General features: G+C 36.3%; 2 protein-coding genes across 5 annotated transcripts in view; one reads left to right on the plus strand and one right to left on the minus strand.

The window, feature by feature from the left end:
* MACROD2 (mono-ADP ribosylhydrolase 2) overlaps nt 1-22438 on the plus strand; it is a 1910609-nt gene that overhangs the window by 278697 nt on the left and 1609474 nt on the right. The gene's annotated exons all lie outside the window — the stretch shown is intronic.
* FLRT3 (fibronectin leucine rich transmembrane protein 3) lies at nt 9350-21495 on the minus strand. 3 transcript variants are annotated; one of them, XM_002918484.4, is made up of 3 exons: nt 21263-21495; nt 12993-13188; nt 9350-11439 (listed from the first exon to the last, which is right to left on the minus strand). In XM_002918484.4, the coding sequence occupies exon 3, from the start codon at nt 11394-11396 to the stop codon at nt 9447-9449; it is 1950 nt and encodes a 649-aa protein (XP_002918530.1). In that variant the 5' UTR covers nt 11397-11439; nt 12993-13188; nt 21263-21495; the 3' UTR covers nt 9350-9446. The 3 variants fall into 3 exon arrangements, with proteins under 3 accessions (XP_002918530.1, XP_019654476.1, XP_011222302.1); XM_019798917.2 differs by having other exon boundaries at nt 12439-13188; XM_011224000.3 differs by lacking the exon at nt 12993-13188.

Genomic DNA, 22438 nt, shown 5'->3' on the forward strand with positions numbered 1-22438 from the left:
GAAACTGAGGCTTAGCAAGATTAGCTAAATCGCCGAAGGCCATACCCCAAGTAAGTGGCAGAAACTGGATGCAAATCCAGATCTGTGTGATTCAAAGACAGTGCTCTTAATCCTCATCTCAAGTATCAATTGTACATACAATTTAATACAGTGTTCTAGTATATTTTGTTTTACATACTTGGAGCCAGTCAGCATGTCACAAGGAAGAGAGCAATATAAAAAAGACAGATCTGGGGTTAAGATCCTTGCATTTGGATTTGAGTTGTTTTTTTCAGAGTCTTAATTTTACTATTTATATTGGATATTGGGTGATGGCTTAATCTGTTTGAACCTCAGTGTCTTTTGTGAATTGGGCAGTAAAAAGTATAGAGTGCTTAGTAAATGCTCTACATGAGTTATCATGATGATGGTGTGATAATACTGCACATTCCTGGAATGGTTTACAATTTACGAAGAGCTTTCACAAAGATGTCTCAGATGATACTTAGTAACACAGCCCTTTGAAGCTCATTCATCTTTTTTCATTCACTTAACCATTTTTTTTTTTTTTTCAGTGTCTGCTAGGTGCCAAGAATTGTTCTACAGGTTGGAGGGATTTAGGTGAAACAGCAGGAGAAAAAATTTCCTTGCCTTCATGGAGTTTGTGTTGTAATGAGGGACAGAGATAATAACATAAGTAAAAATATTTAGCGTATTAGAAGATAATAGCAACAATAAAGGGAACATTTAACTCTCAGACAGTGAATGCTGTGAGTCATATATGATACAGTAGTTAGAAGCATATTGTGGGGCACCTGGGTGGCACAGCGGTTGGGCGTCTGCCTTCGGCTCAGGGCGTGATCCCGGCGTTATGGGATCGAGCCCCACATTAGGCTCCTGTGCTATGAGCCTGCTTCTTCCTCTCCCACTCCCCCTGCTTGTGTTCCCTCTGTCGCTGGCTGTCTCTATCTCTGTCAAATAAATAAATAAAATCTTTAAAAAAAAAAAAGAAGCATATTGTGACTCACAGAGCTACATGTTTTTCTATTATGGACTTTTTAAAAAGTGTAAACCAGTTATAGTTCAACTACAGACTTTTGTTTTTGAATTTGTATTGTTTTAAAACAATGAGGGGATTAATTTTTAAATTTGTTAGTACACATCACCAAGGTTCACGAAATCTCGTCTAGCTAGCTCTAAGATTCTATGAATGTGGAATTAAATGAAGATCTCTAATTCCTTGTCTGTGTTTGTATATGTCTGTTAAGTATATGCTGAATTCTAATAATTCAAAGATTATTTCAAAACAAATAATTATTGAAAACCATTAAATGATCTTGGGATTTCTTTACCATTGTAGGCTAAGCAGCCGTACTCATGGGTTATATTTCTCAAGTTCATCGCTAAACCTGTCAAATAGGTGATCTGGCACTTCCATTCTGGCTCTTAGAACACATAAAGGAATCATGAGGAGGTGTTGTAGTGAACTCAAACATTAAGATTTGTCTGCTAACGATGAGTTTAAATTTATTGAAAGCTTCAAGAAAGACAAGTGTTATTCTCAGGGTAGCTTATAGCTATTAACTACTGACCTCCAGAAGTTATCATTTAGCATTGTGCGGCACGGGTCTATCAGCCTTGGGGGGGAAACTCACATTTGCCCCATTAAAATGTTTTGAGATTTAATCCTAAAAATGTCTTCTAGTTGTTATCCTAGTAAAAGGAGGTACTTTTTTGGGGGGAGGGCAACTCCTTCTTCTTTTTTTTTTTTCTTTTTTTTTAGTTATTAAGGAATGTTTCAGCTCACTATTTATTTATTTATTTATTTATTTATTTATTTATTTATGTATTTATTTTTTTAAAGATTTTATTTATTTAGTTGACAGAGATAGAGACAGCCAGCGAGAGAGGGAACACAAGCAGGGGGAATGGGAGAGGAAGAAGCAGGCTCCTAGCGGAGGAGCCTGATGTGGGGCTCGATCCCATAACGCCAGGATCACGCCCTGAGCTGAAGGCAGACGCTTAACCGCTGTGCCACCCAGGTGCCCCCAGCTCACTATTTAAAGAGAATGGTTAAGCGCTCCTGCTTCAGGATCAGACAGAATCCTTGTTCCTCTACTTACTAACTATATAACTCTAAGAAGGAGTCCATTACAGTTCCAAAATATATTTGGCGTCTTTTCACCTCTGTCCTCTCTACCACCATCCTGTTCCATATTACTCATTCTCCATATAATGGTTAGTGACCTTATTGCCATTGAAATCTGATAGTATAATCCCCACACATCTTTCTCCTCCTCCTTCTCCCCTGCCCCCACCCTGTTAAAAACCCTCCAGTGGCTTTCTCTTTCACTAAAATGAAGTCCAGACTCCTTACCTTGGCCTTGGCCTGCAGGACCCTGTATGCTCTGATATGCGCCTGCCTCTCTGAACTCACTTCTATCTTGCTCACTGAGCTTGAGCCCCCTGATATTTTTTCAATTCTTAAACTCACTAAACTGATTCCCTACTTTCAGTTTGAACACACCCCCTCTCTTGTGCCCAGAACAATCTTCACTTGCACTTTGTCCCTAAGGTCTCAGGCTTTTCTTTACCACCCAAACTAAATAGGGTCTCCTGTTTTGCTCATTTGTAGCACCATCTTTTTCTCTTCCAAGGCACATATCACAACTTTTCACTTTTTATTCCTTTGGTTTTTGGTTGGTGACTGAGTTCCTACCTCCTCCAATTATAATCTCAGTATCTTTTTGGTTCAGTGCTGTATACCCAGGCCCAAGCACAGTTATCGAGTGGGTGCTCAATAAATCATTGTTAATGTTGAATGATAAAATATCTCCATGACCTTTCAAAGCCTTAATTTACTCATCTGAAAAAAATGCAGATAGTAATTCCTATCCATAAAGTTATTGTGGGAACTGAGATTAAATATATATAAAATACTTAGCCCTGTGCTTGACAGAGTCCTCACAAATGGCTGTGTGTACAGCAGCAGCCGATCAGCAGACATTCATTAAGCCCACAGTCTGTGTAAGACATTGCTAGTGTTTATAGAACATATTTTTAAAAGATAATTTTGTTAGATTTTTGTTTTACTTAGTCATCATTTTGCCCCCTTTTTATTAATATTGGTCTTCATATCTAGGAAATTAAAATGTGGAATTCCAGCAGTGATTCCATGCTTTCTGATGGAACAGTGATATGAACTAGCCTCAGCTTTGTAATGTCACAATTATCAGACCCGTGATGTATATTCAGAAGGGTAATTACTTTGGGTAGTAATTTCCTAGACTACCCCCCCACCCCCGCCCTGCCCTAGCCAGCTGGCCTTGGAAAAGCAGCATTGCTTTTATGTGTGCACACAATCAGTCTGTAAAATCCCATTATCCCCAACTTCCACGCCCCTGTGGCTGCGTGCTTCCTTTTGAAGCCTCTTAAAAAAGGAAAAAAAAACAAACCAAAAAACTTTCAAGGCAGCCCTAAAGTTTGTTTCTAATCTCAATTCACCCAAATAATATAAAAATGAGATGGGGGCTAGGAAGTGGGAGGGGTCCATAATGTGCTTTGCTTACTCGTTTGCCTGGAATCCTATGATATTTGTGGGAAGGACTGATAAACTAGGAAATACTTCTTCAGTATATTTTGAGATAAAGTGAGATTTTAGTTTGTTTTGATGTTCAAAGAATAGAGCAAGGTTAATTTGGTTATTCTAGTTCTTTTTCTTTCATCTGTTCAGAATATCTGTACTATTTAGAACAGGAGTTTGCACCAAACTCTCATGGCCAGTATCCTTTTAAGTGTGATCGTCTGTTGGAATCCTAAGTGCAGTGCCCCCCTCTGCTCTATTTTTCTGTTTTGTGTGTCTTTCCACCTGGAAATTTGAACTCCTCTCACGCCTATTTCCTAACTGCTTCCATTGAGCCCATTGTGGTCTTTTACTTTTGGATTCTAACTTCCCATGTAACTAACATTTTTCTTTGCAGTCTTCCCATGACATTGAATTAATTGACATCTGTTTCCTGAGGATGATACCTTCCAGTCACCTGTTCCATCTCTTATTGTCACTACTTGATGAAATTTTGGTAGGGAAGGGTTATGAAATGTAGGAAGGGAGTTTCAAAAATTTTATCTCTGTCCTTGAAAGATCACTTCTGGTCTATGTTTCTGTCACCATTATTCAAAAACCTTTCTTTTTAAGTCCTTGTTTTATATCTATATCACCTGATCCCATCATTGTCTCCCTCCTCTTCATCCATGGGACGTTTCCCCATCTTCCTTAGGACCTGTCTTATAAACCTTACTTCACACCAACCTTTTCCATCTCCCTGGGGGACTTTGTACTCCTTGCTGGTGACTCTTCCAAAACTGCAGCTTCTCAGTCACACCTTTACTTCAGTCTTCTTAGACTTACAGCCAAGACTTGGGCCGCACCTCTCTAGCATCTTCATTTTCTCTTATTGAATGTGCTCCCTGTCCTCGTTGTAGGTTCCTATCTCTATACCCCATCTTATTCCTGAGGTCAGTTGGTATCCCTCCTGGTACTCCTTCCTTCTTATCTGTCTTGATCCCCTCACGCTCCAAACATCGTAGAGTAGTCTTAGTCGTTATGTCTGTTTTCTTTATCTCCCATTATCCTGTCAACATCCCATAGGCTCTTACCTCTCTGCTGACACTGCTTCAGAATCCCTGTCCCCTCCTTTTCCATTTTAAATAGTGTTCTCTTCCCAATCTACATTCCAGACTACCTTTTGACATCCTCCTTTTTTAAATATTTGTACTTCCTTGATTTTATAATTTTCTTCTCAAGATGATTTCCCTCTTTTGTGCCTTCCCTTTTTTGTTTTTGTTTTTGCTTCTCTCCCTCTTCTGTCCTCACAAAACATGGGTGTTCCTGTGGCTCATCTCTTTTCTCTCCCTCTGCTTACTTCTTTTGCCGTTGTCTTCCACCCTCTCAGCTTTAATAGTAATCTGTTAGACATGCTGAGGATCTCTCTCCATACCCTCATTTCCCACTTCCCAATAGACATTTCCAGAGGGATAACATACAAGTATTTTAAAACCTAAGGCAATTATAGTTTATCATCTAAACGGGATCCAAACTGGGTCACTTGGCAGGTTAAAGAAGGCACTATTAATAATTAGCCAGAGTAAATCTATACCATGCATAGGTCACCTGTTCAAACCTAATATGTACAAAATACTCTGAGATTTGCTTTTCTAGTATTTTTCATCACTAACTGTCTCACCAGCAGTCTGCTTACCTGGGCTAAAAGTCATCACCTTCATTCTTTGCTCAGTTCCCAGTTCCTAGGAATTCTACCTTTCATGTATCTTACGAATTACACTTTAAAAAAAACACAAAACAAAACACCAACCCCATTCCACTGTTTAGGCCTTCTTTCCTCTTGCTGCAGTACTGCATGTCCGTCTATCTTCTTGCTCTCAGTTTCTCCTTATTCATCCTTCATTCAGTATTCTTTATTTCTACAACATGTCTCTAAAGTCTAGAGATTATTTATTACACCTGCTCAGAAACTATCACCAAAGTGTATCATTCAGATTTCTCAGCTGGGGATTCAACACACTACATAACCTGACATAAAAGAGCTTCTCCAGCCTGACTTCCTTTGTGGACCCTGTATTTCAGCAGGCCTGTTGGCCTTTCCCCAGACACCTCCAAAATCCTGTGTTACCAATTGCATCAGAATGACCTTTGGAATTAAAGAAAAATTTAAATATCCAACTTTAATCTGGGAGATTTAAATTTAGCAGGTCTATATTAAGACCTGGTTATCTTGATAAAAGCCTCCCCAAGTGATTGTGACCAAAGCCAGCGTTGAGATACATTGCTCCTGTTTTTCTATCTCCATGACTTTGTTCTCTATTTTTCTCCATGGCCAGTATCTAGATTTCTTTTTAAATATTTTCTTATCCTTCAATACCTGGCCTTCATTTTACCTCCTTCATGAGGTCTTCTTTGACACATCCAAATAGATATAGTTATTTACTTTATACCACATTTGTAGCAAACTTTCATTAGATTTTATGTTTATGCCTTACATCCAAAGAGAGCATACTTGAAGCCAATGCTTCTGATATTTATAATGTAAAAGCCTTCCTGTAGAGGTCATTGGCTGTTGAGATTATATGTAGAGAACTTTGAAGTTCTTAAGAAAGTGATTGATAAGCATGAGTTATTTTTTGCTAATTTAACCAAAAGTCCAAAAGCATAAAATACAATAGTTTTAATTCCAAGACTATGCTAAAGTAAGATTTACTAATCATGCTAAGTGGGAGAAAGGAATTAGAATTTTAAATGCCACTACAGTTTTCAGCAGCAGTTGAGCTAATATTAAAGTAAATTCAGTGGTGCATTGGTTCTTTTAATGCCCACCCTTCAGGTGCTTTAAACCATGTGGGTCTCTTTGGATTCCTCAGGAAAACTGTCAGGCTGGCATGTAACTATAAAATGTGCTTCACTCAGAAACTATAGTTAGTAAAGCAGAGTCTTTTGTTTGTTTGCTTGTTTTTTTTACTAGTTCTTTTGGCACAGGGGAATACTTTTAATAAATCAGCCTTGCTGAAAGATAGCGCACATTATTGTTTTTAATAGGGAATGAGAACATAAGGGCAGTGATTTAATGCAGTTACAGGAGGCTGCGTCCAAAAACAATTTTTGATTTTTGTCTAACATTCAGTAAGGGAGTGATTCCCCCCCCCCACACACACACAAAAAAATTTTTTTGGTAGCTTCCCAAGTTGTATTCTTGTTAAATGTAGAAGTTGTATATCAGGATGGCATTTTTCTTTGTCCTATAATTTTCTCTGTTAGTTCTTGATCAGTGACTATTGTAACCATTTAGTTTGGGATGCATGCAGATGTATTTTATAATTAATTTAATGCCCTTTAAGGTAGATATTTATATTTTATTATGTTATTGAAGGGATATATATTTGGATTTCATAGCAAGCCTAGGGAAATAATAAACTTTTACCCTGTCAGTGCTATCTCTGTTTGCTGATATAAAACCCGCTTCTGATCTGTCCCAGGTAAAATAATTAAAAAGCATGTATTAGAACATACATAAAATTTTCTGTGCTCATTAAAGATGTACTAACTGGCAAACAGTCAATATAATCTCTTGGCTTTTGGCTTTTTATAAACTCACAGGTTTATAGTGATTTTTATGGAACCATCCAACCCTTTCCCTGACTTCTGACAGCACGGTAGCTGAACTACTCAAAACCTCTAGAAGCAAAAGTCAAATTTCCTTCACAAAATGTTCCCTATAATTAATGTTAATCACATGAGTCTTTGCTAAGTTAGCAAGAAAACAGTATTCTTGATAACAGGAAGTCAAAAGAGAAGGTATTGGGAAACATGAAAATGGCAAATGAATCATGAATGAGGTTCACGGGCAGCTGGAGATATTTGTTAGTAGACTAGTAGAAGCAGAAATATCTGGCAAACCTCTGGAAACACGTGGCAAACTTTTCTTGACCACAATAGTAGTAACATAATTTGGTTGAATGTTGTGCAGTTTCCATGCATATCATCTCATTTCATCCTCACCACAACCCTGGGAGGTGGGCCAAACTAAGCTAAGAAGACAAAGTGGTTTGTTTTTAAGTACATTCCTAGTAAGTGGTAGAGCTGAGATTCCAAATCCTCTAATGCCAACTCACACTACCAAAAAACTATTTTAAAAAATATTAGTTTTTCAAAGACCACCTTAAAAAGTATTAGGACAGTGGCAGCAGTGTAGAAAAGACGGAAAGATCACAGCACCACTTCTGAAATTTTCCATCTTTGGCATGAATAAGCAAAATAAGAGTATTCTAAGAGACTGTTAGGAAATTAGTTTGTACATGAAACGCTGAACTCTTTAAAGTGAAATGATACACAAGCTCAAGATATTGCTATTTTTTTATTTGTAGCCAACGTTTATTTTTATGCCTAGAAAAATACATGGGGGTGCTTAGGAGTAATGTGCTGGGCAATTTGCTACTTTAGTGATAGTAACATGATCCCGAAAAAGCAAGCACGATTATTTTGTACTTTTTCTTGTTTTATTCAGCAATAAGACCATAATTTTTCATATTTAAGGAAGTATGAAAAATTTGTCGAGTTTTAAAAGCTGAATACATGTAGCATTGGATCAAGGCACATACAAGACTGGCCAAAGGGCGTACAATGCACTTTGGTTTTTTGTTGGAAAAAAAAAATCATGGCAACAGAAAAATGATGTGGTTTTTAAACAAGTAATAGCTCACAATTCAGTGGGAAGCTAGAAAGAAATGTTACATTACAAGTTCATTATGTAGTATGTGGAAAACTGTGACAGTAATGGGCAGTATTCTTGATCATTGTGAAAGTAAATTGAACTTTTATGTACAGTGTTAAAACATTTCACATAAACCAGATCTAAATTTGATTTCTAGTATTTATTTTTTCTTTTAAATTCTTCCTTATTTAAAGTACTACTTTCTCTGCATTGTTGAGGGGAATCGCTTATGATTACACTACCTTTTTAAATACGTGTGTTTCTTTTTTGAGATCATTTATGATAAAAACATTATAAACATTAGCAATTATGTGTTAGAATTCACTTTTCAAAAATCAGGATGGTATAGGCAAAACCAAAATGCAATTTTGGTGTTTGTGTTCGTTATACTATGTATTCTAAGTTTTCATATTTTCCTAAGTACAAATTTCCCCCCTAACTTAGAAGCATGCTCACATTATTGGTTTTGTGAAGTCCTTTATTCTCAAAGCTTTGTGAGCAGTAGTTTTAACAACAGACTTCACACTCCTTTATGCCAGCTGATGTATTCAGTTCAGAAGATAATGCTTACTTTCTTAAGGATATCTAATTTGCTTAGAGTAAAAATGGAGATATGCAGCAAGTTTGATATTGCCCATTACTTCACATATTTCAATTTATTGAATACCACTGGGATAATACAAATTTAATAGTTTGAACATTATTTCATAACTATTTTTGAACTTTAATTTTTCTCATTCAGCCAGTTTTTTTTTTACATTTTATTAATACCAAAGTGAAAAATGGCCTGTGCTTATACTACAAGGATCTCATGTGAACTCAGTCCTGATTGTTCAACACAGCAAGGAAATTCACTTTCACAGTCAACAAGTCATCTTACTCAGTAGAACACAAAGTAAATGGTTTATAACTTCAATATTTGCAAGGAAAATACAGTACAAATTACTAAAAAATACTAAAATATAGAATTGTGTTCAGGCATCTCCACTACATCAATCGCAGCAGTAACCTGAAATCTGAAACTTTTAATAAAAAGTTCTTAAATATAAATTATATGGCAAATGTACAGTACATTGCTTTTCTCAGTCTCTTGTTTCCAGTGTTTTGCAGTAGAACAGGGTTCCTACCATCACCTCCCTTAGGTTTAAAAAAACCGAAACACAGTCTGCTACAAGGCCTCCAGCATCATGAGTGTGAGTGATCTGAGTCTGGAATGCCACTGTCTCTGTAGCTTCGGTTACTACTGCTTTCACTGTGATTGTTTTTGTACAGATTCATTCCATTAGGAGGAAATATGGTGTGTATTACAAATTCCTCCTTTGAGATTGGTTCATTGCTTATTGGTAACATCTGAAAAGAAGTCTCCCTGATTTCCAGGATGGAGTTGTCCTTCTTAGTGCCAGCTTCCGCGTAGTCATCCTTTCTTCTCCTCCCTTTGCTGTACGCACAGTTCCTTGAGAAGAGTGATCCGTTCCTATGAACATACCAGCACACTAAAGCAAGAAGGGAGATGGTCACCAGGGCCACAGCCCCACCAATGATGGCAGCCAATGGTAAATGGGGGTTTTTGTAAGGTTCTTTCTCTTGCTCTCGATTAAGGGTGGTTGTAGGGTTGTACATTCGAAGGGGTGCAGTTTCAGTCTCAATACAAACACGGGTGTCGTCAAATAGGTAGAGGTTACTGGTTTCCATGGGAACCATGCAGACTCGATAGGGCGACTCAGGCTCCAGGGCTGTGACTAAGTATTCATTGCGTTCCCCTGTTACAATCGTTTCTGTTATAGATCCAGATGCTGGGCTATGGCCCAGTTTGAGCCAGCTGAGTCTTAAAGCAGTCATAGGTAGGACAAGTTTCCAAGAGATATGAATTGTGTCGGAGGTGACAGATTTCACAGTAATTATAATTGTTTTTCTTGCTGGACTCCCTGTGGTTCGCTGATCTTTAGTGAGTTTGGGGTTCTTAATGTCTGGTTGTTTGGTCACTGGAGCTGGCCACTGTCCTTGAGCAGGATATACCGTGTTGGGTATTGCAGTCGTTATCTGAATGGTGCTTACAATGGCACTGTCCTTACAATCAAACAGTTCTGCATTAAGGTCCTTAATAGCCATCCCCCGAACTTTTTCTGGGGCTTGGCACATAAGCCCACGCACATTGACCTTCATAGGTAGTGATTGTAACCAGTCACGTACCCATTTCATCTTGCACCCGCAATACCAGGGATTGTTACGAAGAATCAGTTGGGTTATATTGTCTAAATCATCAAAGATACCCTGAGGTAAATTACTTAGGTTGTTATTGGACATATCGAGTCGATACAGCTGCCTTAGATAAGAAAAAGCATTTGGGGGCACCCGATTGATGTGGTTATCTTGAAGATAAAGCTTCCTCAGGTTTGTGCCTGGAAGGTTTACTGGTGCAGCAGTCAGGGAATTCCGTACCAGGGACAGTTCTGTTAAGTTGACTAGGTTGAAGAAAACTTTATCACCTAAACCATGGTTGTTCAACAGGTTTCCATCCAAAACCAGGCGTTTGAGGCTAGTGAGACCTTGAAGAGATGGTGATGAAATAGTGGATATGCGATTATCATCCAAGCGTAGTTCTTCGATAGTCCTGGGCAATCCCCAGGGGATTGTGCTAAGGTGATTACGGGACAGGAAGAGCAGTCGGAGATAGTTGCTGTCTCGGAATGCCCCCTCTTCAATGCTAACAGCAGACACCGAGTTATCATCTAAATGTAATTCTTCCAGATAGGGTATTTTGGAAAGTGAATCATAAGTGATAGTCCTTATGTTATTTTCTTGCAAATGTAACTCTTTTACATACTTTGGTAGGTTGGTAGGAAATTCATCTAAACTGTTGTGGTATAGGTATATTCTTTCTACTTTTAGCAAGTTTTTCAAATCTGAAGGAATCCCAGCGTTATTAATTTGGTTGTTCTGAAGGTAGAGAGTTGTAGCATCCTCTGGTATTCCTGTCGGAATAGATGTCAGAAAGCGATCATTACAGTAAATGAAACCTGCATCACAGCGGCACACAGATGGGCAGGACTTAGCCATGACTGGTAGAGGTGCCACCTGAAGGAACAGCCCAATTTTAGTCCCGATGAGGAAGATGCTCCAGGCTGGGCTGATCATGGTCAGCAGCGTTGAGGTCTTTGTACACGGTAGCGTCAGAGCCCTAAAATGGAGCGAGTGAAAAGAACGACAGAAAACAATCAGGTCAGGATACTTAAAATAGTATTCAAAATAGATGTGGAAATTAAAATGTGTTTAATCACTTTTAACATATTAAGTTTTTTTTGCATGTGTAGGGTTTATTGCTAGCTAATAATGAACATGATCATATGATCTCTTTACCTTAAATGTCTGTAGTATTAAGGAGTATCATGTCCCAAATCCATTTGATTTTGAAATGTTAAATATAATAAAAGTTTTATTAAGCATTTTTGTAATACTTTATATCAATTCTATAGCCAGTCACTGATGAAGCTAATCAATTTTCTCATTTTTTCTTAATATTCATAATGAATTGACACACAGGAATATGATTGTCGTATTTAAAGATAATGTTACTTTATTTGAAATTAAAATCTGATGTCTATTTCTTAGGTAGACTGTACAGGTGTAGAAAAGTGTAGTAAAAAAAAAAATCTATCTTCCTAGTATTCAAAATAGTAAGTTAAATACCTCTTAAGATCCTGAATCCTAGTAAAGCCATTCGTCTTCATTATCGACATTAGTATTTTTCTTTGATTTTTAATATTAAATATTGTTACATAGGTATTTCTAACAAGGAAATCAGAAGGAATCTTTTTCATCTAATTTTAAGGAAGGAAAGAACAGATAGCTAAGACATCTGGCTAACCTAAGTGGAAAATTCCATTTCATATTAAACTAGTTCTTTCTTTTGTTCCCACTTTTTTTTTATATGTTTCATACTGTATGACTTAACGGCTTTATGCAGACTTTTCATTATGTTCTATCTTATAATATGTTTCACAATGCATTTATCTTTCTTCAAGTTCTAATCCAGAATATGGTTCAACTTTCCCCATGGCTGGAGAGTTATAGATTTATACTCATCTATTGTGTAACATGATTTCTTCTGCACTTTTACGTATTAATTAGCCTTTGTACTTTAAGGCATGAAAATAAAACACTTTAATATTTTTCCTACCTTATTGAATGATGTGAATAAATTTTGCGTGAGTGAAAATCCAATGCACATGTATTATTTTCCTGGTGAGGGGCTGGGACTTATAAACTCTTGTTCAGTCCTTGGAAATGTTCTTCACTGTTTATTCAAATAATCCTAGGCCGCACACACCTCCAGATCAGGCTCGCTGTTGTCAATGAACATTCCAGCTGCAGTTCAGCATGGTAGGCAAGCTCATTAAAGTAGGGACCAGAAACAATTCGGCTTCCTGTTAGTATGTAGAACACATGGCTTCCTATGCACTTTTTTTTTTTTCTGATAGAGTTTCTGTGTGAAGGTTCCTTTTGTGTAGCTTAATTCCCTTAGTAGAAATTGCTCTCTTTGAAATTCTTATTGGCTCTTCTGTGCAATGTGGTCAGAGAGAGTAACTTCAGATCCTCATGAAGAAAGCCATTCATGATGCTAAGGTCTGTATAGTAATAGGTTTTTCAGTCAGTTACCCCCCACCTTTATTCCTATCCAGGATTATCCAAGTATAAACTTTGTACAGTAGCTATATCCTGAGGTATGATTACCTGCTGTGAAATAGCTATTTCCAGCTTTTGCTTCTTGCTGCTTTCTCAGAATATCTGGTGCAGTCACGTTATAGACGAACAGGTATTCTTTTTTAAGAGGTGAAACTTAATTCAAATATTCTTCATAGGAAAAAAAAAAAGGAAGCACACTAGATTTCCTTTACATTCCTTAAAATATACTGGGTCTGTGCATCTCCTGTGAAAGCAAAAGGTTTTAATGAACTATTAATAATGAACGTTAACATAACAGAGAGATTTCCTAGAAATTTAACTTCAGTTTTTCTTTACACAACAAGCTTTCATCATAGTAGTTGGTGAAAAGGGGTAAGATGACCTCTTTGTTACTTCCCAATTCTACTATATAAATAAAGTAGGAGCTAAAGCTGAGATTGTCACCAAACAGATAATTTCTACTAATGTCACTTTGAATTAAACACAGAAGCAAAGCTTCATTCAAGTAAGTACCTTCCATGGCTTTTGAATTCAAGTCAGGCCAATCTTTAAAAGTTCACTTTTAAATCTTAGATATAAAATGATAAAATATTTGAAAAGAAGAAAACAAGTTTATGTCAAAGAGGTGAGCAAATATGTAACAAGGATTTTTGACAGAAATGCCATGGTAACTTTTAAGAGATTTCTGAACATGGTTTTACAAAGTCATACAGTCTACAATGTAAAGACTTGAAAAGAGTTTGCTTTAGAATTTTTTCTTTTGATTTGCTCAGTGCCCTGTTTAAATCTTCCTGTCCTGTAGGCCTCAATTTTCCCAATTGTAGAATGTGAATGTCATCACCTTCTTCCTTAGAGGTATTTCTGAGGACTAGTTGATGATCTTGAAACTCTAGTTACTCAGGTGTTCTTAGCCAAAAGATAGCATAGATGTTCAAATAATTGTTAGTTTTTCAGGAGAATACAATTTTAATTTTCTTTTGGCAAACCGAACTTGAAAAATCTGTGTTTGAAATAGAAGGGACACTATGTCAATCTATCTCCTTATAATGACCATTTGGAAAGCGTATCAACACCTGACAAGGCATTTCTCTCTAGGTTCAAACATAAACACACCAATTTCCAGTAAGTATATTTTTCATTTCTGAAAGAAGACCTAAGCCTTCACCAAAAAACCCCTGGTGATTTTAATGATGACTGTTTTGCCCATTATCTAATATGCATGAAGATTTTTTTGGGGTAGAGGTGGGGAAGTGGGTAGCATCAATACCTGTCATGCAGGGTTACCCACTCAGGGGCTTTCTATACATGTAGGGAGCATTAGGGTATCATGGAAATATTTGACTCTGAAATTAAGGACTGCAGTAGAAGCAATTTGCTTCTCCCCCAGTAATTACCTAGCATCCAGCAAGGATAGCATCTGTTCCAAAATTCAAATACTACTGAAGTGAATGTTAAACAAGGCCAAAATTTGTGTTTCTGGTTCTATTTGAAAATTCAGTGTCTTTTAGTTTGCCACCAAATACCAACACTATCATAGAATGCATTAACAGAAGGAAACTTAAAAAAAATTACAGATCCATTTAATTTAATTTATTAAGCAACTTGAAACAAAAATAGCAGTTAGAGATGGATAAAGTAGTCTCTAGTGGATATTGCAAAGTGCCCACAGAGGAAAGTTTAAATGATTTATTGTTTAAAGTGAGGTTTTACTGTGATGCATTTAGGGCTTTGCTCATTATTGTTGGATTTCAATAGTGTATTTTCTTAAAAACTGTTGCTTTCGTGGAATGTGAAAATGAAAAACCAAGCTGTTGAAATTATAATGACAGAGTTATTTTTAAAAATATCTGCTGTAAATATTTTCTAAGCTTGAAAATTATTCAACATTTAAAATAATGTGGTTAATTTAAGCTGAGGAAACATTACTTTTGTTAAAGTGCATTAGAAACTAATTAAAAACTATGATAAAAATCACTGGTGAGAACCTGCTTAAAATGTTACTAATAGTTAGGCATTTGTCATACTCCAAAACACACTTCAAGCTTGAGATGAATCTGGTGAATGAGGATGTAAAAACTGTTGACTGTTCCCCATGTCAGCTCAGCCTAGAGTATGTCCAAGATGATGATCATAATGGTAACTAGTGATAGAGGTTGTATCTGAACGATAAATATTTTATGAAATCAAGCTCTAAGAATATGTATTGATTTTTACGTTTTTAATCCAGAGAGAGAAAAAAATCTCACTTGGTGTAAAAAGACAAGGAATTTGTTTATTTTCTTGTTTTACTTCTGTAAAACTGCTTCTTTTGCTCTGTTTGATATGCAAACTCACATTGCCATTAATACAATAGTGGTAATAATGTGGGATTAACAGAAAGCCTTAAATCTCATTAAATTCTTGGAAAATGTCATTCTCTTCTCCCCAAATTACATTAAAACAAAAGGCAAAAATATCAAGCGGGTTTCTTGGGAGAGGATACTCTTTAGACATGAAGATTCCCTCACAAATTCCTACTCCTTTTATTTTAAGCTCAAAACAGTTCAATTCATGTTTGATTGTGTTTTGTATCTCTCCCTTCCCTTTTATATCTGAAACTACAGTGCTGGACAGTTTTGTTTGGTTTTGCATATTAAAGGCTATAATAATCTATCTAAAATACATGATCCTGCCCCCCATTCTTATACTTCCCTTTTTCTGATCTGGCTCTACATAGTCAGGCACACAGAGATGTGGTTAGTTGATTGTGAATGATAAAAAGAAAAATGAGCCGCACTGGTATGGACATTGTGGCCAGGTTTCCACAACATCGACTTCAGAAGCCTTTATGTCTGCATAGACTTGAAAAGAAGCCATTACTTCTGAACGAAAAGAAATCGATCTTCTAGAAAAATATTATGCATAGGGTAACTTGGGGAAAAACATAAATGGACCCTGGTTATTTAAAGAAATGTTTTAAAATTATTTTTTAATGGAATCATTACTAAGTAGATAGCATTTAAAACTGTGGCAAAAGGAACAACATAATCACCTCATTGATAAATCAGATTTTTAATAGGGATCTTTCTCGTCAATTTCTTTTTATAAACAAAAATTGTGAAGTTAAAAAAATATGCATTTATAATGTAATCATCAAGTCTGTGAAAAGCCTCCAATTTAGTTCCACGATACACCTAAGAAAGTATTAAATAGATAAGGATGCTATCATTTTGAGATATTTTAAGAAAACTAATATCATTTAAGAAGTTTTATCAAATGGAAAACTGGCATTTACATACAATCAAGGATTTGAGGCAATCTACATGCTTATATGATTTCTGTTACTACAATATTTTAGAGGTGGGGATGTTGGAAATGAGAAAGTATTCTCATGTTTTGATCACTTAGATTAAGATTATATGTTGATAATATGCACTAACTTCCTAAATCCTTTATTTGCTGCCTTTGATTTAAATTGATTTTGATTTGAAATCATTCTTATTTAAAAAAAAATCTTAAATCGAGTACAGTGTTTTGAGATTTTCGTAAAGAGTTGTCTTAATGAATTGCTTCACATAATGATATCTTAATGATGGGACCTTTTTAAAAATATTAAATCTAAAAGTAGAACTTTTCCAAGTTAATTGCATTATTATTTTGAATAAAACCTTGAGATTGAAGAAAACACATGCTTAATCAGATTTACCCAAGTCTGTGAATATTTCTAGTTCAATTGGAATTTATATAATCACAATCTACAGTGTTAGAAGGTAATTTATTTATGAAGGCTTAAATTGCTGCTAGAACGCACAACAACATGATCAACCTGTGAATGCTAAGTCTTTTAATGACAAATGGTATTTAAAATAAGCTACACATATGGTTAAACTGAAAAACTGGAGTACATCAGGTTAGTTGATAGTGACAGCAAAATGCTTTCTAAGCAGCCTGTCTGGTAGTTAAATTTTCCACGATCATCAGATTTCAGGAAAGTTCCAATTCTTTTGTTTAATGCCAGGCAAGCAGAAGGACCTCTAACTCCCCTCTTGAGAGTCATGAAGTCTGAAGGGTTTGCTGAGCGGCAGAGAAGCAAGTGTGCCTTTTCATACTTGGTTTTATCCAGACTATTTTCTAGCTTGAAGAAGGCTGTGTTTTATTGATGCAAAATAGGGGAAAAAGTTCCAAAGCAAAGGATTTTTACTTTCTCCTTTTATGATACTGGTTCTTTCCTTCCAATAGGTTTGTGGTAAATGAATCCAATTCTGCTTCATGTATACTGGATTTTAAAGTTAAACCGAGCATCCTTAAAACAAAAAGGCAAAGTAGGATGTTATCTTTCATCTTAGTGAATGCTTCTTCCTTTTGATATTTAAAGCCAGACTAAATGAATTAGAGAACTAAGACTTGTATGAATGAATGAGACATTAATTTAGAGGGTGGTAAAGGTGAGCAGTAGAGGGCTTGGAGCAGGGAACAAGCTTTAAGTTTGCGTTGACCTTTGAGCAATTGCAGTTAAAACTATATTTTTAAAAATCACCAACGTTTTCCCATGGCAAACTTTAAAGTTCCTTTTTCAGTGTTGTGAGTACAGTTTGGTTGATGTGCTTTAAATTTCTAATATTCAAGTTTCCATACACGAATACAATAAATATTTAGGTCTACTGTGTGCCAAGCACTGTGCTGGTTGGCGAGAACATCCCAAATCATGAAACACTTTTTTTTCACTTCAGAGCAGGGTTTTATTGATGTAAAGCAAATGAAGAGGAAGAACATCAACAATACATAAACTGATCAATCCACAGTCCAGTGGCACACTTTAAAAATGGTGTTTAACCAAATGTGGTCTGTGGGTTTTCTTTTCAAAGTTGCCACGGTAACTTGTGCACATGAAAAGTGAAAGAATAAAGAACAAAAGCTGTCATTGTCTCATCATGTGAGAGCAATTTCTCTCTCCTCTCATTTAAGGAGACTAATACCTGGAGAAAGGTTTTTATACATTCCTGACACTTAATTTTGGGTCTAGGAAAAAGATAATGCATATGCAAAACAAGTGAACTTTAGCTGCTGCTGAAATTGTATTTTATTCCTTTGTGACTTAAAATCCTTTTTCTCTGCAGTTCTTGTCAATAGTCACGTCAAAGTCCTAAAACCTGCTCTTCTATGCAACAGAAACATGGCTTTCAAAACTCTTTTTTAGTGTGATGTTTTACCAAATTTAGTGATGTTGATTTGCAGTCTGAAACTGGAAAATGCTTTCTGAAATGTATATTCCTATTTTCGTTCTTAGAAGGAGGAAGGTTTTTTTCAGAAGACATTTACAAACCACCTCGTAGGAAATTGGTTTGTTGACTTATGATAAGTTTTGAAACGGTGGAATGTTAGAAGAAGTCGAGAAACAGCCCTTTTTATGCTCTGAAGAGAAAAATGTAGTTTTGAGAATTAATATTGCTGAGAGATTTACTGTAGAGTTTTTGCCCACTGGGGGGTGGTACACTCTACCAGAACACCGCTTTCAGAAGCCGCAAGTCAGATGTTGGCTGCTGCCGGCCAGTTTTTCTCTGGTTTAATTACAACAAAGCCTCCCGTTGAGAAGAACAGTGAAGGCCTCTAGGGCAAAAGGTTGGGGGTGGGAGGGAAAGGGGAATGAAGGGAAAAGGAGGGAAGAAATTACAGCCTTTGAAAAATTACTGAATTTTATTTCCCTCATTGACTTCATTTATGGTGGTCTTCACTGGACTTTCAACAATTATTTATAATGCTATTAGGTAAACTAAACAAAAATATTTAAGGCGGTTTAATTCAGAATTTTTAAGTTAACTCTGAATCTTGCCATTAATCACATTCTTTGTTATGTAGCCCACCCACCTTAATAAAGGGGGGAAAAGTTAGAGCCACTGAAATTTTTCTTTAAATGACCAGATTTAATTTAGTGTTGGTATAACATTGGCATACCAAAAATAAAAAGCAGAAAGAAGAAACATTAATATAATATTAACATAAGGCAAGTTCTCTGCCACTGATTTTTGTAGGGTTTTAAATTGTTCAAAATAATCCAGAAAGAGGAGGAAGCCTTAGGGTGTGTGGCCAAGAAAAGCACAGACAAATCTCTCCGCAGTGCACTTGCATGTTTAAAGCTGATAATTGTATTTTTCATCTGGAGACACTGAGCGTTCATTAGGGTCTGGTGTCCCTAGGCAGGAGATGCTGAACATAATTGGAGTTTCTATTTGATTGGGCAATATAGTCTAGAGAAGAAACTGGGGTAAAGATAATTAATAGCTTGCTAACAAAGTCTGACAGCCACAAGATTTCAACCAAATTTATTTCACACCGCTTCATTTAGCTCTGAAAAAGTTTTGATAGAATTGGAGGCTCCTTAATTAACACTTGAAAGCAAAAGAAACATACCTTCTATTTTGCTGCCACATTTAGTTATGACAAATTTTCTTACTGCTTTTCTTCTTTTTTGTAAAAACTTTGTTTGCTGCCCAATTATCTATTTCACAAATGTTAATGTTTAGGAAATGTTTAGTTGGGCATTTTGAACCTAATCATAACTGATTTAAGGAGGGGGGGCAGAAAAATGAAAAGCCCAATTAATAACTGATGGTTAGTATTATACAAGAGCAATATTAATGAATTCATTATGTTTATTCATTCTATAATATCTCTGCTGATTCCTGGATTTGATGTGTTTTGGCAGTGCTCTTAAAAAAAGTGGATGTGATTTTCCTACTTAAATACATGCAATCATGTTTTTATAATCCTGTTTTTTATTTCAGGCTAATAAATACATGTGTTTGTGTACCTAGGTGTGTATATGTTGTCTACACACACATTTGCAAACTAAGTAGCATATCTCTGATTTAATCTTCTTAGAGATTAAAACCTGGTATATTATTATTAATATTAATATTGGTAGTAATGGTAATATTAGTATTTTGTGGTACTTTTAAAGGATTAATTACTCATTTCAAAAGAGATGAGTATCAATTATCTGTCACTTTGGGGCAGGCATAAATGGTTCTATCTCAAAAGAGACAAATTCATTATGTTTTATGCTAGTCAGGATATTCAAGTGCAGTTCGAGATAAATGAAAGGCATTGCTACAGCTGAAGCACTTTTCTAGTGGCTTTATTCATGTTGTTTGCTGCTAATAAAATAACATATATGTGCATTTTAGAGTAGATAGATTTAGAAAATTAAAAAGAGCTATTAAAGGCATTCGATAATTTGGTTCTATAAGTGGCAAATATCAAGGCTTTTTTTCCTTTTTAATTTTGATAGATATATATCTACCCCAGATGTTGAAAAATATAGGCCTGTTGCACTTTTTACCTCTATGCAACCATTTTGTTTCAGACCTAATTCACTGAAAAAAAAATTTTTTTTTTGAGAAGATACATTTAACTACTTTTTGGAAGCTCTGCTGTATAAAATCATTTCTTTCAATATAAAATTTTCTTATTGTAAGTTGCAAGTGAATGGATACTCTGCGCATCCTATTTGATGAGGGCTCTACTCATTTTTTCCCCCTGCCACCCCGAACTCACTGCATACATCAGGCATAGCTTCCACGCTGAGCTTTGTTAGTTTTTCTGAGTAGGCTTTGCCAATTACTATGCTAGTCACATACTACATTTGCCCAAGCAGTGGATTTTGGCGTTCTCCTGGGGGTGGGGGGGGTATGGTTGGGAAGAAAGTCTCCCCCTCCTCTGAGCTGAATTCACTAGTTGAGATTTGCAAGCCTGAAATGCTTGAAGCAGCTCTGGCAGGATAGCAGTGCAAGCTTTAAAATCTAGGTGTAGCTGTTAATCCTTACAGAGGCACCGAAGTCTCCAGGACTAGCTCCGCTAGCTGTGAGCAAGATGTATGCTTTTCATGTACTGCGTACTCATGGGCTGAGGGATTATTGATTTTCTTTCACAGTTGTAAAAACAGCAATTGGTGATCATACCACACATACAGGACACACCAAGTTAGCAAGACCTTTCGCTTTCCTCTGTGAAAAAATCTGCCTTGTATTCTTCAGTATTTAACATTTAACTTTCCAACTTAAGGTTTTCCATAAGGCTCTTTTCAAATCACAACTACACGAGGCAGAAAATAGCCATTAATTATTACTTTTTAATGAAAGAAGGTTTTAAGAAACTTCTTGCGTGTGGCTATATAGTCAAAATTTTCCTTGCTGGCTCGCACACGCATATATTGCTCTTACTGGTGACAGAGCAAGCGTTCATATTTGGATGCCTCATAGTACCAAGTCATTTCTGTCTACAGAGTAAAACCACGCAAACTTTCTGGGACAATCTTAAGGAAAAACATGGGAAACACTTACCAGGAAGACGAGAAAAAGCAATCCCATATATCCTGCCGCTATAGCTGTAATTCCACTGACTGTGAACTGGAGTAATAACCCTCCCCCTCTCCCAAGCTCCGCGTCCAGTCCACACAAAGCCAACGGCAGCTGCAGGCAGAGCTGGTCCTGCTTCGGATCACTCCTACACTGAGGAGTGAGCGAGGGAGAGCATTCCAGTTTACTGCACACAGCCCACCTCCAAGTCTGAAGTTAAAGCTTCACCTCGCAGTGGTTGAAGAAGGGGGTGATGTCATAGATGGGCAGGACTTAGCCGAGCTCTTGTTCAGTGAGGTAACTGGATAATCAGACAGATGAGCTTTGCAAACGCTAGAGGGAGTGAGAGAAGCCAAAATGAGGCGCTCAGCCTGCCAAAGCTGGGATGCCATTTGGTTTGTAGGCAGCCTTTTGGAATTTCAACATTTTCTAAAGTTTAATACAACAAGGTAGTGGTAGCAAGCTTATAAAAAAAATATGAGCACGTTAGAAGAATATTTATAAGAGTACAGTAGCAAAACACAGGTTCTTTTTATTTTTAAGCTGTATGCATTAAAAAGAAGTTAACCAAGAACCCTATTATTTTCATTATTGAATAGTTCCAAAAGCGTTGTAATTTTGAAGGCTAGTAACTCCAACTGTGAATAATTATTTGACAAATAAGTAGAAGGCAGGTTCACATAAATAACTGAGTTATTTAAGGGAAGGGGAACAAGAATGACAAAAGGTAAAGATCCTTGAAGTAACCAGTTCTTTTTCCTAGAGGTAATGAGTAACTTATTGTTCTATATATGTTTTAGGAAATGAAAGTATTTTTCACAGACTTCCACTATTTGTCCATCTCTTTTAAACCTGGTGGATATTAGATGTTTTCCTGTTTAGGGAGCCCTCCCTAAATATGAAAAGTTGTAGAAAAATTAAATAGATTCTTTTCTGATATGTTTTTGCTGCTCTAAATATGGATTAAGATATAAACATCTTAAGAAAAAACCTTTCATGGGTGGTTTTGCTTTTATTAAAATAATTTTAATTTTGGTATATGAATAAACAGTGGACAGTTATAAGATAGAAATGTCTGTGTCTAATTAGCAGAATGGTAGACTCTTTAATATTCAATTATGATTTTCATAGACTGGTTTCTGCTATTTGGTCAACAATTGC

The sequence above is a fragment of the Ailuropoda melanoleuca genome, chromosome 13 (genome assembly GCF_002007445.2).
Source record: "Ailuropoda melanoleuca isolate Jingjing chromosome 13, ASM200744v2, whole genome shotgun sequence".
In the NCBI taxonomy this organism is placed as follows: domain Eukaryota; kingdom Metazoa; phylum Chordata; class Mammalia; order Carnivora; family Ursidae; genus Ailuropoda; species Ailuropoda melanoleuca.